We start from the raw sequence: 18,264 nt of genomic DNA, 5'->3' as shown, positions 1-18,264 counted from the left end.
TTCTATGGTTGATGGAAAGTTGAATGGTTTCCATTCAGAGCTATTACAAGCAGTGTTTCTATGAACATTCCTTCTTATACATATTTCCTGATGCTCATCTTTAAGTTCTCTAGGATATATACTTAGAATACATATATATAGATTATATATTTTTTCTAATTTATTCAATAATACTGCATTCTTTTTCATTTTATGATGAAGCAATTGTAACAAGAGAGGTCAAGTAACTTTCCCAAGATCACAAAGCCACATTGCCTTGAACTCAGAGATCTTTGCTCCAAGAGCCAGGCTTTCACTTGGCACCCACTGGCACATGGTGGCCACCGAATAACTGTGAGCTAACTATTACGCTGAGTGTTTGGGGGGGCTGTTATTCGGGGTTTCCTTTACTGCTGATGTTATTCTGAACTTTGTCCCCATCAGTTAATAATTAACTGTCTCCCAAAGAGCCTGTGATCCTAAAGATTTAGCTTTCCCTACCTACTGCCTGGTTAATCAGTCACTGGATGGTAGCACTGCTGCCTCCAAAGCGCCGTTACCTAGTGTGGAAGTGGTGAGGGGTTCATGATGCTCCGAACCTGTCGAGTGCTCTACGCCCAGGCGGGCCCCCCAACGAGGGGCTGGCAGCCCCTGAGCTTTGATGGTGGAGCCTTCCACCTTAAGGGCACAGGAGAACTGACGCGAGCATTGCTGGTGTTACGGCTGTGTGCCTGGCCCCCTTTGGTCACCCATGGCCTGGCGGTGAGCAGTGACCTTGGGGACTGGCCTAAGGGCTCACCAGGGTCTGGCCTTGAGCCCTTGCTCCCTATCACCCCAGTTCCAGGCCTGGTCTCAGCGACTCCTGGGCTCCCGGCTCTCAGGCACACTTCTCCGCGCATCCATCTATGGGCAGTTTGTGGCTGGCGAGACAGCAGAGGAGGTAAGGGCCTGTGTCCAACAGCTCCAGACCCTAAGCCTCCGGCCCCTGCTGGCAGTGCCCACTGAGGAGGAGCCAGACTCAGCTGTCAAGACTGGGTGAGTAAGCACAACCACCTCATGGGCCACCACTCTCCATATGTGCCTAGTTCCTGGCTTGTCATGGTAAGTTATATTAAAAAGAAAATTTAAAACAAAGACTGGATGAATAGGGAGCTAGGGCCCAGGGAGGCTGGGAAGATGGCTGAAGGGGGTTAGCAGGCTCCAGGACCTGACACCTGCTGGCTGGGCAGTGAGGCCTGGTATGAGGGGAACCTCAGTGCTATGCTGCGGTGTGTGGACCTATCACGAAGCCTCCCGGAGAGCTCTGGCCCAACTGGGAACATCCTCATGCAGTTGAAGGTGACAGCGCTGACCAGCACTCGGCTCTGTGTAAGGGACCAGCAGGATGTGGGAGGTAGGTGTGACTGCCCACTACGTCCCCCTCACTATCTCACCCATCACCCCATTCCAGAAAGAGCTAACTTCATGGGTCAGAAGGCCAGGGGCTTCCTTGGAACTGAGCCCTGAGAGGCTGGCAGAAGCTATGGACTCTGGGAAGGTAAAGATTTCGGGCTGAGGGAGAAATGAATGGCTGGGGGAATATTGGGGGAGTGGAGTCCCCTGAACTTGCATGTAGCAGACACTTGTGAGTGAGATGTTCAAATTGTTGAACTACTTTCCAGGCTCAGAACAATCAAGATAAATGTGGTGGTAGCCTTGGGCCATGGTTGGAATGGATGGAATACAGGTCATCTGGAGTTTCTAGAGGAGAGGACTGGGGGCTCGGAGCTTTGAGGAGTGATTAAGACATCAGCTCTTTATCAATCAGAAGAAAGTATAACCCTGGCCAGTTGGTTCAGTGTTAGAGCATGGGCCCGGTGTGTGGATGTCCTGGGTTCAAGTCCTGGTCAGAGCACACAGGAGAAGCACCCATCTGCTTCTCCACTCTTCCCCCTCTTGCTTCTCTCTCCTCTCTCTCTTCTCATCTTCTTCTGCAGCCATGGCTCAATTGGAGTGAGTTGGCTCTGGGTGCTGAGGATGGCTTCATGGCCGCCACCTCAGGCACTAAGAAGAGCTCAGTTGCTGAGCAATGGAGCAATGCTCCAGATGGGCAGAGCATCACTTCCTAGTGGGCTTGCTGGGTGGATGCTAGTCCGGGCGCACATGGGAATCTGTCTCTGCCACCCCTCCTCTCACTAAATTTAAAAAAAAAGTATATCAATATTTAATCAATCAACTCAGCTATGTTAGTATGTGCTGGAAGTTATAATTAGACCAGTGAGGTTTAGTTTAATCATTCATTCTTTCATTTATTCCTTCATTCCTTTTTATTTTCATGTCCTATTTCTACCCTGCCTGCCATTGGCATCCACTCTATTCTGTGTAGTGTATATCTTTGTTATTGTGATTTGTTCAGCCAAGTATATACTGTTAGGGGGCATATTTTTTCCAACATTTTATTATGAAAATTTTCAAACATAAAAACATTGAAAGAGCCTGACCAGGCGGTGGTACAGTGGATAGAGCATCAGATTGAAATGCAGAGAACTCAGGTTCTAAACCCCGAGGCCGCAGGCTTGAGTGTGGGTTCATCGGCTTGAGCACGGGGTCGCTGGCTTGAGCGTGGGATCATAGACATGACCCCATGGTCGCTGGCTTGAACCTCAAAGTTACTGGCTTGAAGCCCAAAGTTGCTGGCTGGAGCCCAACGTCACTGGATTGAACAAGGGGGTCACTTACCCTGCTGGAGCCTCCTGGTCAAGGCACACATGAGAAAGCAATCAATGAGCAACTAAGATGCCACAATGAAGACTTGATGCTTCTCATCTCTGTTCTTCCTATCTGTCTGTACCTATCTGTCCCTCTATCTGTCTCTCTTGCTAAAAAAAAAAAAAGATTGAAAGAATTTTAGTGAACACCCATATACCTGCCATCATTAACATTTAACTATACTTGCTTTAAATCATCTGTGCCTCTATCCAGTGCCCTATTCATCCATCAATCAATCTTATTTTTTTTATGCATTTCAAAGTAAATTGCACGCATCTGCACACTTCTCCCCAAATGCTTCAGAAAGCATATCACTAATTAGAGCTCAATAACTATTTACAGTACTTTATTTCTTTTTAAGTAAAATTTCCATATAATAAAATGCACATATTGTAAATGTATCCTTCGGTGAGCTTTTACAAATACACAAACCTGAGCAATTTCAATTCCTATCAAGTGATAGAGCACTTCCATCATCGCAGAAAGCTTCCTCCTGTCCTCCATCAGTCTGGAGAGCATGTTTTAAGATGTACACAAATAGTGTTACGGTACCTCTCATTCTGTTTCATACTTTTTCCACTGCGCACTTGGACTTTTAATGTTCAGCCAAGTGTCTATGTGAACATCTAATCCATTGCTTGCAATTGCTGCTTCTAGCGATGTGGTTTATCTCTCCTGGGATGGACAACCTGGTGGCCTCCAAGTTTCCACCCCCCCAAAGCATGCTGCAGGGGGCATGCTGACATTTCCTTTTAGAAACCCTATAGCAAGACTGAGTTAGAAGACAGTTATGATTTCCGCTTTACAGATGTATTAATTCTCCAAATGTTTCTTGGCCATCTGCCATGTTCCAGGTGTTGTGCTAGGGGCTGAGGAGTGATGACCAAGACAAACAAACTCCCTGCCCTCAGGCACTCACTTGCTAGTCAGGGAGGCGGTAAGAGACACTTAAAAGATGAAAACCAAAGCCAAATGTAACAAGTTATGTATAAATAAGCTCGGCAAGGGAAAATAAGGTGAGGAAGGGGAAAGGAAAGCCCAGACAGGCAGTTGCAAATTTCAATCAGGGAAAACCTGCTGAGAAGAGAATATGGGAACAAAGATCTGGAGGAGAGGTAAGTGGACCTGTGCAGGGAGAGTGCATAAGGCAGAAGGAACAGCCGGAGTACAGGCTCTAAGGTGGGAATAGCATGTTCAATAGCAGGGAGGCCAGTGAGGTCGAAGGGGAGGCGGTGAGAGCAGAGGGGCCAGGCGGTGGGGAGCATAGTGGGCTGCAGTGAGCCCTGAGCACTTGATAAGGAGGTTGAGGTCCTAAAAGACTAATAGGAGGAAACACCTATGGCATTTGTTACCATTGTTCTAAGCCAGCGGTTCTCAACCTGTGGGTCGCGACCCCGGCGGGGGTCGAATGACCAAAACACAGGGGTCGCCTAAAGCCATCAGAAATACATATTTTATTTTAAAGTGTATTGTATAATAAATATGTATTTTCCGATGGCTTTAGGCGACCCCTGTGTTTTGGTCGTTCGACCCCCGCCGGGGTCGTGACCCACAGGTTGAGAACTGCTGCTTTAAGCACTTTCTATAGGTCAATTCCATATCACTTCTCTCTCGGAGCTCTGACTCCCTCACTGGAAAATAGAGCTTAGAATAACACCTGTTTACTAGGATCATTGTGGAAACGAAATAAAGAAAATAGTACATGCAGTCACCTATTATTATAATAATGACAACATGTATTGAGTGCTTATTATGTGCTGGCACTGTCCTGTTCTTGTTACGTCCAGGCACATCTCGTATACTGACCCATTTTTATCCACATAACTCCATGAGGAAACTACTGTTATCATCTCCATTTTATAGAGAAGAAAATTGAGGCCCAGAGAGGTTATATGACTCACTCAAGGCCACACATTAAGGAGTAGAACCAGGATTCAAACTCAGATTCTGGGCTCTTAACCACTGTATTATAGTTCAGTAAACTGTGTAGATGTGATATAGCAACCTTTCGGATTTCTAACAATTTCTAAACATCTCCCCCTTCTTGGTGGTGGAGGGGAAGAATCCTAGGCCCCAGAGGAAAGTCCTGAGCTGCTCTCGCCTTCCCTCCTTCCCTTCTCCAGGACCTGCATGTCTCCTGCCTCAGCACTAAGCAAACCCAGCATCTCCAGGCCTCTCTGAGGCGCTTGCAGCGGGTGGTACAGGTAACGCCTCCTCCCGCGGCCTGACTCTGCTGCAGCTGTTGTGACTCTGACCACAGTCTCTTGCTCTCAGCATGCTCGGGCCCAGAACGTGAGGCTCCTGGTGGATGCTGAGTACACCTCACTGAATCCTGCTCTCTCTCTGCTGGTGGCTGCCTTGGCCTTGCGCTGGAACAGCCCCAGGGAGGACGGGCCCTGGGTGTGGAATACTTACCAGGCCTACCTGAAGGTGTGTGGTGTGCTCCAGGGGAATTCGGGCTGGGCTTCCAGCGCCACAACCTGAGGCTGCCCGTGTGCTCTGCCAGGACACATACGAGCGGCTGAGGCAGGATGCTGAAGCTGCAGACAGGGCTGGCCTGGCCTTTGGAGTGAAGTTGGTACGAGGCGCATATCTGGACAAGGAGAGACAGGTGGCCCAGCTCCAAGGGACCAAAGATCCCACTCAGCCTGACTATGAGGCTACCAGTTGGAGGTAGGAGTAGGTCAGGCCAGCCTCTGAGACAAATAATAGTAACATCTAACCTTTACAGCTCACTACCCATGATGCTGAGCATCGGGTACTCCCCCTTCCTTCTGGGACCCAGCCGCTTCCGCCTGATCAGCAGCATCCTCCTTGAACTCCTTGCTCTCTCCTTTGCTCCCCTTCCCAATCTGTTCCCCACATGCAGCCAGAGGAAGCTCTGTCTATAAAAAAGTCAAGTCATGTTTCTCCTCAGTTCCGAATCCTTCCGCGGATCCCACTGCACCCTCAGGAAACCCCAAATCCTTACAGCAGCCCACAAGACCCACATGATCAAGTCACCGTCCCCTCTCTGACTTTCCCTTCCATTCTTCCCCTCACTCACTGCACTCATTGATGATCCCCGTGCCTTTTTGCACTTCTTGTCCCTCTGCCCAGAATGTTCTCCATTCAGACAGCTGCATGGCTCAACCACTCAGACCCTTAGGTCCTTGTGTATTGGTACCTTCTAATGGGACCTTCCCCTACTTCCTTATCATGAACTAGAGCACTTCCTCATCCACTGTCTTCCTGGATTTATTTTTTCTCTTTATCACTTACCAGTAATTGATGTTCTATTCAGTTTCATATTAAATTGCTCATTGTCTGTCTCCCCCATTAGTGTATGGGCGCTGGAGGCCAGGTGGTCTCTGCTTTGTTCACTGCTGAACCTCTGTGCCTAAAACTGTGCCTGTTGCACGGTGGTGCTCACTCAGTCCAGATCTACAGAATGAATTAATAAACAACTGCAAGCAGTGGGTTCTATTATCATCATCCCTATTGCACAGAGAATGAAACTGAGGCACCAAGAAGTGGAATCACTTACCCAAGGTCACGTAGCTAGTAAGTGGCAGGGCCAAGAATTCAGCCCAGACAGACTGACTGGTAGAACCTATATTCTTACCCATCTCAAACCACCCTGTGCTGGTGCAAGGTGGGGGTGAGCTCTTTGGACCCCCACCTCATGGCTTTGAAAAGAAGAAATTTCTTTCTTCAACACTGACTTGTTGACCATCTGATTTAGATCAGGACCTGTTTTGGATCCTGGTCACAGTGGCAACTAAGGTGGCCCTAGGTCCTGTCCTCATGGAGTTTTTTGTTTGTTCGTTTATTTGTGGCAGAGACAGAGAGAGTCAGTCAGAGAGAGGGATGGATAGGGACAGACAGACAGGAAGGGAGAGAGATGAGAAGCATCAATTCTTTATTGCGGCTCCTTAGTTGTTCATTGATTGCTTTCTCATATGTGCCTTGACCAGGGGGCTACAGCAGACTGAGTGACCCCTTGCTCGAGCCAGTGACCTTGGGCTCAAGCTGGTGAGCCTTGCTCAAACCAGATAAACCCGCGCTCAAGCTGGCGACCTCTGGTTCTTGAACCTGGGTCCTCTGTGTCCCAGTCCAATGCTCTATCCACTGCGCCACCATCTAGTCAAGCTCTCATGGAGTTTTTAAAATCTGACTCCATTTCACAGTGGATCAAGGAGAGGCTTGTACAACTGCAGAGAATTCCCAAAGCTTTCAGGGCAAGTGGCTAAGCCATGGTTGGAACCTAGGGTTGCATCCAGGGCCAGTGAGTGTTTCTAAGTAAGTACCATATAATTCACATGCCATACAATTCACACTTGAGTCTGGCCTGTGGTGGCACAGTGAATAAAAGGTCGACCTGGAATGCTGAGGTTGCAAGTTCAAAACCCTAGGCTTGCCTCAGTGGCGTAGCGAACATAACTGGCACCCAGGCACAACACTTTATTGGCACCCCCCTCCCCTTCTACTATGCTTTTTTTGTTTGTCTTGGCGACCATTTGGGACCCCTCTGCGAGTAGCGCCCGGGGCATGATAGACCCCCTTGCCCCCCCCCTCGCTATGCTACTGGCTTGCCTGTTCAAGGCACATATGACAAGCAAAGCAACTAAAGAGAAGCAACAATGAGTAGATACTTCTTGCTTCCCCACCTTTCCTCTTTCTGTAAAATCAATAAATAAAATATTTAAAAATAAATTCACACTTGGCCCTGGACAGTGGCTCAGTGGATAGAATGTAGGCCTGGTATATGGATGTCCCAGGTTCAATTCCAGGTCAGGGCACAGAGGAGAAGTGACCTCTCCCCCTCATTATGCCCCTTTCTACCTCTTCTCCTCCTACAGCCAGTGGCTCGACTGGCTTGAGTATGGCCCCAGGTGCTGAGGATAGCTCAGCTTGTCCAAGCACATCAGCCTCAGGTGCTAAAAATAGCTTGGTACTCAGTATCGGCCCCAGATGGGGTTGCAGGTGGATCCCAGTCAGGTGCATGCAGGAGTATGCCTCACTTCTCCCCTTTTCTCACCTAAAAAAAAAAATCACACTTAAAAGTGTACAATTAGACCCTGGCCAGTTGGCTCAGTGGTAGAGCGTCGGCCTGGCGTGCAGAAGTCCCGGGTTCAATTCCCGGCCAGGGCACACAGAAGAAGCGCCCATCTGCTTCTCCACCCCTCCCCCTCTCCTTCCTCTCTGTCTCTCTCTTCCCCTCCCACAGCCGAGGCTCCATTGGAGCAAAGATGGCCTGGGCGCTGGGGATGGCTCCTTGGCCTCTGCCCCAGGCGCTAGAGTGGCTCTGGTCGCAACAGAGCGACGCCCGGGAGGGGCAGAGCATCACCCCCTGGTGGGCAGAGTGTCGCCCCTGGTGGGCGTGCCGGGTGGATCCCGGTCGGGCACATGCGGGAGTCTATCTGACTGTCTCTCCCCGTTTCCAGCTTCGGAAAAAAAAAAGTGTACAATTAATCCATTAGATTTTAGTATATCACAAGGTTGTGCAACCATCACCACTATCTAATTTCAGAATATTTTCATCATTTCAAAAAGAAACCCATAACCAATTCATTAGCAGTCACTCCCTATTCCCTCCTCCCCTCAACCCCTGGCAACCACTAATCGTTTCTGTCTCTATGGATTTGCTTCTCTTGGACATTTCATATAAATGAAATCATGCATTATATGGCCTTTGTATCTGGCTTATTTTACTCTGCATGTTTTCACGGTTCAACCATGTTATAGTATGTATCTGTGCTTTATTCATTTTTATGACTAGGGAATATTCCATTGTATGAATGGACCACATTCTATTTATCCATTCATTAGTTGATGGATATTTGAATTGTTTCCATTTTTTGGCTGTTGTGAATATTGCTGCTGTGAACATACATGTACACATCTTTGTGTAAACATACATTTTTAATTCTCCTGAAAGTTCAATTATATGGGAGTGGGATCACTGGGTCACAGGGTAACTTCATGTTTAAACTTTTGAGGAATTTCCAGATAGTTTTTCAGAGTCCTGCACCATTTTACATTCACACCAGCACTGTATGAGGATGTGCAATTTCTACACATCCTCTTTGACCTGGTATCGTTCACAGTTTAATAGAGATTTTGAATAATTATAAATTCATATGATTAAAAGATCAATGTAATGTAAAAATAAATATACTGAGCCTGATTAGGCAGTGGTACAGTGGATAGAGTGTTGACCTGGGACACTGAAGACCCAGGTTTGAAACCCCAAGGTTGCCGGTTTGAGTGTTGGATCATAGACATGACCCCATGGTCACTGGCTTGAATCCAAAGGTCACTGGCTTGAAGCCCACAATCGCTGGCTTGAGCAAAGGGTCACTGGCTTGGCTGGAGCCCTCTGGTCAAGGCACATATGAGAAAGCAATCAATGAACAACTAAAGTGCCACACTGTGAGTTAGTTGATGCTCCTCATCTCTCTTCCTTTCTGTCTGTCTGTCCCTCTTTCTGTCTATATAAAAGAAAAAAGAAAAGAAATACCCTGACATATCTCATTTTGACCCAAATCCCAATCTAATCATGGCATCTCCCATGCTCTCACAAGTAACCCCTTTTGTTAGTTTTTTACATGTGTTTTCTAAATTCCTTTAAGCGTATAGAGGCAAACACAAAGATTTTGTATTTGCAAAATCCATCATGTCTACATACTGCTCCTTGCTTTTCCATTCAACTGCATATCTTAAAAGCAAAATAGTCTAGTGATAATAAGCTCAGGCCTTGAAGCCTCAAACAGCCTGGGCTCAAATCCAAACTCGGCCATTTTTAGCTGTGTGACCTGCACACAAAAGACGTAACCTCTTTGAGCTTCATTTTCCTTCTCTGCAAAATGGAGGAACATCTACCTCACCAAGTTGATTTGAGAGTGAGATAAGTAAATACATGTGTGTCAGAGAGGATAAAGGAGATTTAGGGAAGGCACTACATTTATGGAGTGTGGCCAAGGACCAAAGAGTCCACAGGGAATGTGGAGGCACCTGGGAACCCACAAAAGTGGGAAGCTGTTGCACCTGTGTTATAGGTGAGGAAGAAAGGCCACACTGGAGGAGGTGTGGCCACACGAAGGACAGTTAGGGTGGGTCCGGGAGGGGCCTAAGAGGCAAAACACCCAATCTCTCTTTCCTCCCACCTTCTGCTCTCCTACCCATGACTCCATAGGTGATGCAGAATGTAAAAGTCAGCTTCCTGAGGGGCAGAGAAGAGCAAAGAACAGCCCTGGCTGGTTGGCTCAGTGGTGGAGCGTCGGCCTGGTGTGCAGGAATCCCGGGTTCGATTCCCGGCCAGGGCACAGAGGAGAAGCGCCCATCTGCTTCTCCACCCCTCCCCCTCTCCTTCCTCTCTGTCTCTCTCTTCCCCTCCCACAGCCGAGGCTCCATTGGAGCAAAGATGGCTCAGGCACCGGGGATGGCTCCTTGGCCTCTACCCCAGGCGCTAGAGTGGCTCTGATCGCAACAGAGCGACGCCTCGGAGGGGCAGAGCATCGCCCCCTGGTGGGCAGAGCGTCGCCCCTTGTGGGCGTGCCGGGTGGATCCCGGTCGGGCGCATGCGGGAGTCTGTCTGACTGTCTCTTCCCGTTTCCAGCTTCAGAAAAATACAAAAAAAAAAAAAAAAAAAGCAAAGGACAGATCTGAGGGCCATGAAAACCAGCATACATGTGAAGGCTGCGGGGCGGCACTTGGCCTACAGCAGCTCTGAAAGCATTCGCAGTCTTTTCACCTTTCTATATCAGAGCCCAGAGTGTTCTTGCTCTTTTCACAGCTGCACGGCGCTCCACCACCCTCCGTGTGCCCTCCTTCATCTAGCCAGTCCCCTATTTATAGACATTTGGGCTGTTCTATTCGTGTTCTGTAGACAATGTTGCAGTGAATGACCTAGAGAAAGTGTCATATCTTGCATGTGATGTGACCCTTTGTTGTGAGACTGCCATGTGCCAAAGGCTTTCTGTACACCTTCATTCTACTCCATCCTCACAGCATCACTGTTAGGTAAACTTGAATTGTTACAAGAGAGGAAAAAGGCTTGGAGAAGGGATGTCCCTTGCAGCTGGTTCAAGTAGAAGTGGGATATTTTTTTTTTAATAAATTTTTATTAATGGTAATGGGATGACATTAATAAATCAGGGTACATATATTCAAAGAAAACATGTCTAGGTTATTTTGTCATCAAATTATGTTGCAAACCCCTCACCCAAAGTCAGATTGTCCTCCGTCACCCTCTATCTAGTTCTCTGTGCCCCTCCCCCTCCCCCTAACTCTCTCCCTCCCTCCCTCCCGGAAGTGGGATATTTTATAACTCCAGAATCCTAGCCCTTAGGCACCCCATGTCCCAAGGACAGAAATGCCCAATCCTGAGGCCTGACCCTCACTTACCGTAACTGAACAGAACATCTATCTTCAGTTACAGGCGCTGTCTGGAGCTGATGCTGACCTATGTGTCCCACCACAGCCCCACGTGCCACCTCATGGTGGCTTCCCACAATGAGGAATCTGTTCACCAGGCAACAGAACGGTATGACGTGGTCCTCTCCCTTCCTCTCCTCGTTCGTGTGCCAGGGATGGGTAGAGAATGGTGGCCGTGGAACAAGGGGAGGAGCAGTGTGAGGACAGTAAATTCAGAGGAATTCACTTAACCCTCATTAAGCCTGTAGGTCTTCCTGGCCCCAGCTGAACAAGGCATCGCCCTTCATTTGCTAGAGCATGAGGAGGTCTGAGGTTTCCAGAGAAGGAATTGGGATTCATAGGGGAGCTTTCAGGGACCTCAGAACAATGGTTATTGATCATTAAGCTTAGAAATATTTCAATGCTTAAATAACTGGAACAGTCAACCTGACCAGGCGGTGGCGCAGTGGATAGAGCAGGGGTCGGGAACCTATGGCTCGTGAGCCAGATGCGGCTCTTTTTTTGTTTTGTTTTTTTATAGATTTTTATTCTTTTTTTTTTTTTTTTTTTTTTTAATTTTTTTACAGAGACCGAGAGAGAGTCAGAGTGAGGGATAGACAGGGACAGACAGACAGGAATGGAAGAAAATGAGAAGCATCAATCATCAGTTTTTTGTTGCGAGACCTTAGTTGTTCATTGATTGCTTTCTCATATGTGCCTTGACCGCAGGCCTTCAGCAGACCGAGTAACCCCTTGCTCAAGCCAGCGACCTTGGGTCCAAGCTGGTGAGCTTTTGCTCAAACCAGATGAGCCTGCGCTCAAGCTGGTGACCTTGGGGTCTCGAACCTGGGTCCTCTGCATCCCAGTCCAACAAGCTATCCACTGCGCCACCACCTGGTCAGACAGATATGGCTCTTTTGATGGCTGCATTTGGCTCGCAGACAAAACTTTAATAGAAAATAATAATAATAACGTTAAAAATATAAAACATTCTCATGTATTACAATCCATTCATTTCCTACCACTCATGTTCATGGTTGTGGGTGGCTGGAGCCAAACATAGCTGTCTTCCAGGACAACACCAAATTTTTATTGGATAATGCCTAATGTACATGGCTCTCATGAAATTACATTTTAAAATATGTGGCATTCATGGCTCTCTCAGCCAAAAAGGTTCCTGACCCCTGGGATAGAGCATCGGACTGGGATGTAGAGGACCCAAGTTCAAGACCCTGAGGTCACCAGCTTGAGCATGGGCACATCTGGTTTGAGCAAAGCTCACCAGCTTGAGCCCAAGGTCTCTAGCTCGAGCAAAGGATCACTCGGTCTGCTGTAGCCCCCCGGGTCAAGGCACATATGAGAAAGCAAATCAATGAACAACTAAGGAGCCACAACAAAGAATTGATGTTTCTCATCTCTCTCCCTTCCTATCTGTCTGTCCCTATCTGTCCCTCCTCTGACTCTCTCTGTCTCTGTCACCACAAAAAATTTTAAAAAAATAACTGGAACAGTCATATGGGTGCTTAATGGCTGACTTTCAGCTCTAGATCCAGCCACTGTCTGGATTGATAATGTGGGCTTCTCTACAGCATGTGGGAGCTGGGCATTCCTCTGGATGGGCCTGTCTGTTTTGGACAACTTCTGGGGATGTGTGACCATGTCTCCCTGGCATTAGGTATGTGAATCACCCATTCCCAACCACCACCATGCCCTACCTGGCCTCAGGCCTCATTCCTTCTCAGCCAGGTCCCTTTTGTTATCTTCAACCAATGCCTGGCCATGCTCCTATCTAGAGCCTGCAGACGCCCCAGTCTCTTCCAGATAAGTCTGTTGCTCCAGTGTGGAAAGGCCTTGCGGGCCTCTGTCTCTGTGCCTGCCGTCTGTTGCATTGCTCGCTCTTGACCATGGTGCTGTGTTTCTTACATGCTTCATTATCTTTACTGTGTTGCTCCCCAGGACCTGAGACCAGAAGATTTATGTTTTCCTCTGCCAGATGCGAAGAGGGTGCAAAACCACTGTACCTGAAATTCATAGCTTGAGGTTTCTTGAGACATCTCAGATAACACAAATTTGGGCTATAAATATGTGAGGAGACTAACCCATGGCCCCAGCCTTCTCAGAGATGGATTTCTCTGTTTTCTTTCCTACTCTGCTAGTTGTCAAGGCCGTCCCCTAGGAGTGGGGGAACTCTTGCTCAGAGGGTGTAGAGTTTGTATTCCAGTTTAATGCGGGGAAGTTCTCCTTTGCACCTCTCACTCTGGTCAGACTTTGGGCCTCAATTTCTGTCTCGCCTCAACTCTGTAAAGTCATCAAATAGCAGCTCAATAAGGCAGAAGTGCTTCTTGCGCATCCTTTCCCTGTCTGGTTTTCACTTCCTCTTCATTCTTGGATTAGTACATTTCTTATTCTCTTGGCAACATTGTAATAACTTAAACTTTTTTAATTGTTTACTCAAAATTTTTAGTTTTTCAGTGGGAAATTTTGTCTAACTCACCAAGTCTGGCATGTCCTCAGAACTGGAAATCTCTGTTCCAGATGAGGAAGCCTCTCCCCCAGCCTGAGCCCACATGCTGCCAACACTCTCCCTACAGGGCAGGCTGGCTATGCCGTGTATAAATCCATCCCCTACGGCTCCCTGGAGGAGGTGATCCCCTACCTGATCCGGCGGGCCCAGGAGAACCGGAGTGTGGTGCAGGGTGCCCGCAGGGAGTGGAAGCTGCTCAGTCAAGAACTTCAGCGGAGGCTGCTGGGGAAGGGCCTGCGGGCACCCCATTAACGCACCCAGGGGTGCTGTGGTCAATAAAGGTCCTGAGCTCCTACCCAGACTGCTGCCTTGCCCTGAAGTTTCCTCCTTGGACAGGGCTAATATTGACCTCAGCCAAGCTAAGGTTCTCTGCAGCTCTAAAGAGACCTTTAGATAACACTAGGAAACAAGAGCATTGATTAAAGACTAAGGGAGCGCCTGACCTGTGGTGGCGCAGTGGATAAAGCGTCAACCTGGAAACACTGAGGTTGCCGGCCCGAAACCCTGGGCTTGCCTGGTCAGGGCACATGTGGGAGTTGATGCTTCCTGCTCCTCCCCCTTCTCTCTCTCTCTCTCTCTCCTCTCTATAATGAATAAATAAAATCTAAAAAAAAAAAAAAAAAAAAAAGACTAAGGGAGCTTCCTCCCACCCTCGGGCAGTCTACCTTGTTTTTTTATTTTTTTTTACTTTTTTTTATTTTTTTACAGAGGCAGAGATAGACAGGGACAGACAGACAGGAACGGAGAGAGATGAGAAGCATCAATCATTAGTTTCTCGTTGAGCGTTGCGACTTCTTAGTTGTTCATTGATTGCTCTCTCATATGTGCCTTGACCGTGGGCCCTCAGCAGACCAAGCAACCCCTTGCTGGAGCCAGCAACCTTGGGTCCAAGCCAGTGAGCCTTTTGCTCAAACCAGATGAGCCCACGCTCAAGCTGGCAACCTTGGGGTCTCAAACCTGGATCCTTCTGCATCCCAGTCCGACGCTCTATCCACTGCGCCACCGCCTGGTCAGGCTCAGGCAGTCTACCTTGTAATGGGCCTAGAGTTAGCTCTACTCAGACAGTCAGTGGCTGAAGCAGAAACTTTCTTCACTCCAGTGGGTGCCCAGATGAAGAACAGACACGGAAGCACTGACGTCAAAGGCTAGGTTAAGGCCACACAGACAAGAAGGGACAGAGGGAAGAGGCAAGCCACTCTCTCATTTAATAACATTTTCTGAGGCCTCTTCTGAGCTAGACTGAGGTGAACAATGCTGGGGACACAACAATACCAACGACAACCCCAAGTCCACCCTCACAGGGCTTCTAGTCCAGTCCGGGTAGACAGAACCATCTTCAGAGAGCGAAAACCCAGAATGGTTGGGCCGTGGTGGAGGAAGCCCATGCAGAGCACAGCCTGATGTTGAGGAAATTAACATCAACAAAGGCCAGAGGAGACACTTGGTGGTCAAGAGATCTTCCTAGAGTGTTCATAAAAATGACCAAGTGACTACTGAGATGAACATTCAAAGGCAAGTGCATAAACAGAGAACCGTGAAACAAACTGAGGAGTGAGGAAGCAAGGACAAGACGGCGGGCCAGGCCAAGTGATACAGTGTTAGATGCCGGGCTGCAGGACTCTGATACGGTGTTAGACGCCGGGCTGCGGGACTCTGATACAGTGTTAGATGCCGGGCGCAGGACTCTGATACGGTGTTAGATGCCGGGCCGCGGGACTCTGATACGGTGTTAGACGCCGGGCCGCGGGACTCTGATACGGTGTTAGACGCCGGGCCGCGCCGCAGGACTCCGATACGGTGTCAGACGCCGGGCCACGCCGCGGGACTCTGATACGGTGTCAGTCGCCGGGCCGCGGGACTCTGATACGGTGTCAGACGCCGGGCCGCGGGACTCTGATACGGTGTCAGACGCTGGGTCGCGCCGCAGGACTCCGATACGGTGTCAGACGCCGGGCCGCGGGACTCCGATACGGTGTCAGACGCCGGGCTGCAGGGGTGTTAGACGCCAGGCTGCAGGACTCCGATACGGTGTTAGACGCCGGGCTGCAGGACTCTGATACAGTGTTAGATGCCAGGCTGCAGGACTCAGACCAGGTCCCACGGGCCTTTTGACTGGGGAGTCAAGAGGGTTTCAAGCAGGGGAGGGACAGGGTCAGCTTTGGCTTGAAGAAGATCTCCCTGGCTGTCATGTTGTGAGTGGACCTCCATGGGGAGACAATCAGGAGGTCAGAGGGACATGGGGCTGATAAGCTGGATGGGAAGGAGACATTCAGGGCAAGGCCTAGCATTCTAGCTTGAAGAGGAGACAGTGAGGCCAATCCTAAGATACAGATCTGGGAAAAAATGCAGTTTGGGGGAGATACTGAAGCCAGTGTGGGATCTAGTGAGTATGAAGTTCCCAGGGGATGTCCAAGAGGAGGTGAACAGGACACTGTGGGGCCTTAGGTCTGGGGCAAAGAGGAGAGGCTGAGTTAGGGACAGAGAGAGGAAACAGCCCGGGGTGTGGGTGAGAAGCATGTGAAGACAGCCAAGCACAGGGATCAAGAAGGGCCAGTCACCTCAAACAAGTTCTGGGAGATGGGTACGAAGAGGGTAACATGTAGGGTGCAGCTGGCAGCTCTGGACAGACATTAGTGTCTCTTTAATCACCTCAGAGCCCTAGGGGGAGGGGTGCTTCTCACTAGAGCGAGCTTACTGAGCGAGTGGCAATGTGGCTGGAAGTCACTGGCAAGCCTGTACTTAGGGGTCCCATCCAAATAGCCAGAACTGGTGTCCCAGAGTCACGTGGTGGTCACGTGGCAGTCACGTGGTAATCACTGTCAGAGTCCAACCATAGGTACCAAGCCCCCTGGGCCCCAGAACCTTTTCAGAGCTTACTAGGTCCTCCCAATAACTATGCCCTCAGGCTTCCCCTTCCTCTCCACCCTTCCTGCAGCCCCAGGCCCCACCCCTTTTTCAGAGCCTGGCTCCATCCCTTCCCCCAGCCCAAAGATCCCTTCGCCAAACTTCAGCCTGAGCCCCAACCCTCAGACCCTCTCATAGCCCGCAGACTTTGAGCCCTGTCTCCTCCCTCGGACCCCAGCCACTGCACGCAGGGCTCTCTCCCAGCTCATAGACCCTGCCATTGGACTGTCCTGTTCCTCTGGACCTGCTCGTACGGTCCATAGGTGTCACTCCTTCTTAGGTCTCTTTTCCTTCAGCAGATAGGTAATCTTCAGACCTTCTTACCAAGCCCCAGGACTCCTTTCCCAGCCCAGATCCTATCCCTGTAGCCCTTCCTACCCAGTGTCCCTGTCTAGCGGTCAGTGCTCACCAGGTCCCTCAGCCTCCACAGGCTTCAGCAGGGCTACCGCTGGGGAGGCCCAGGCCCAGCGCTGCCCCCACCTCCTGAACGGTACCCATGTCTGCCACTTGAGTTCATCTGTGGTGATATGCCTACTGCCCCCTCAGACCACTTCCACTTCTGTATCCTGGCCCAGGAGGTCTTCCCTGGTCCGTGAGTGACCCTACACCCTGCCCTATTGAGGCACCCTGCCCATTTTGATTCTCCAATCCTGCTTCCTCCAGGGAGAGCTGCCCGGGGCTAAAAAAGAGGGGCGGGCCTGAGTAAAGGCTAACCTAGAGGCAGGCCAGAGCCGCCTCGGAACCCTTGGTGCTGTCCCTCTTCCTGGCCTTGGTTTCGGCTGAGCTGGGCAGACCTGCTGACCACTGGGAAGCCTGCAGAATGCCTGCCACCTGCTGGAGGAGGGCATGGCCAGGCGAAGGACAGGCTGGCAGGGGTAGGTGGTAGCCTTGGAACCTTAGGTAGGGCCTATGACCCCACATCCAGCCTCTTTTCCACCAGACTCAGCTCCTAAGGTGAGCTCCTGGTGGACTGGACCACACTCTGCCCTGTACCCCAAAGCTTCCCACCAAGTTTGAGGGCAAGGAGGGTCAGCGGCAGATGCTGGGCACAGCTCAGCTACATTCCCCAATTCCAACCAGTGTTTGTATGCCAAGACACTGTACTATGAGGTGGCTACCAGAGGCAGAATGACACAGGTCTGAGCCCTTTGTGATGCCCCAGAGCTCCTCTGCAGCCCAGCGGGGAGCCAGGGCAGGATCGTGGGGGACTCAGGGAGCTGTCCCACTCTTTGCCACCACTCTCTGCAGGCCTTGGCGACTCCTGAGGTCACAGGCCACAGCAGAGTCCAGAGGGGCCCAACCTGGGACAAGGTCAGCAGCTTGGCTCTCGGCAGCAGCCCCAGTCCCAGCCCCGACCTCTGCCCAGGCCATAGCCCCACAACCAGGGTCAACCTGTGCAATTGTATAGAGACTAGCTTAACAGTATGGACACCCCAGAGCCCTGTGTGACCATTTAATTCCTAACTTGTGACCCTTCCTCCCAGTTGTCACCAACCCAAAATTCTCTGGCTGCCTCTCCTCTGACCAGGGATCCCTTCCTTGGACCCCTCAGCTGTCCCGACTTTTTTTTTTTTTTTTTTTTAACAGAGACAGAGAGTGAGTCAGAGAGAGGGATAGACAGGGACAGACAGACAGGAACGGAGAGATGAGAAGCATCAATCATTAGTTTTTCGTTGCGTGTTGCAACACCTTAGTTGTTCATTGATTGCTTT

General features: G+C 49.8%; 1 protein-coding gene across 3 annotated transcripts; it reads left to right on the top strand.

Annotated features, from left to right (window-relative positions):
- Positions 1-495: 495 nt before the first annotated feature.
- PRODH2 (proline dehydrogenase 2) lies at positions 496-14,078 on the top strand. 3 transcript variants are annotated; one of them, XM_066243603.1, is made up of 10 exons: positions 496-741; positions 824-1,014; positions 1,209-1,347; positions 1,430-1,516; positions 4,851-4,931; positions 5,002-5,157; positions 5,234-5,400; positions 11,144-11,254; positions 12,714-12,799; positions 13,716-14,078. In XM_066243603.1, the coding sequence occupies exons 1-10, from the start codon at positions 565-567 to the stop codon at positions 13,898-13,900; spliced, it is 1,380 nt and encodes a 459-aa protein (XP_066099700.1). In that variant the 5' UTR covers positions 496-564; the 3' UTR covers positions 13,901-14,078. The 3 variants fall into 3 exon arrangements, with proteins under 3 accessions (XP_066099700.1, XP_066099699.1, XP_066099701.1); XM_066243602.1 differs by having other exon boundaries at positions 818-1,014; XM_066243604.1 differs by having other exon boundaries at positions 818-1,014; positions 13,597-13,735.
- The last annotated feature ends 4,186 nt before the right edge of the window (positions 14,079-18,264 follow it).

This window comes from Saccopteryx bilineata, chromosome 9 (genome assembly GCF_036850765.1).
Source record: "Saccopteryx bilineata isolate mSacBil1 chromosome 9, mSacBil1_pri_phased_curated, whole genome shotgun sequence".
Classification (NCBI taxonomy): Eukaryota; Metazoa; Chordata; class Mammalia; order Chiroptera; family Emballonuridae; genus Saccopteryx; species Saccopteryx bilineata.
Note: the sequence above shows the minus strand (reverse complement) of the source record. Positions and strands in the feature narration are given on the sequence as shown.

Excerpts from the sequence above, each read along its gene's own strand:
- PRODH2 (XM_066243602.1), top strand. The coding sequence starts at position 565 with ATGATGCTCCGAACCTGTCGAGTGCTCTACGCCCAGGCGGGCCCCCCA. Across the intron at positions 4,932-5,001 it reads GCTTGCAGCGGGTGGTACAG|CATGCTCGGGCCCAGAACGT; the intron begins GTAACGCCTCCT and ends TCTTGCTCTCAG. Across the intron at positions 12,800-13,715 it reads CCATGTCTCCCTGGCATTAG|GGCAGGCTGGCTATGCCGTG; the intron begins GTATGTGAATCA and ends CTCTCCCTACAG.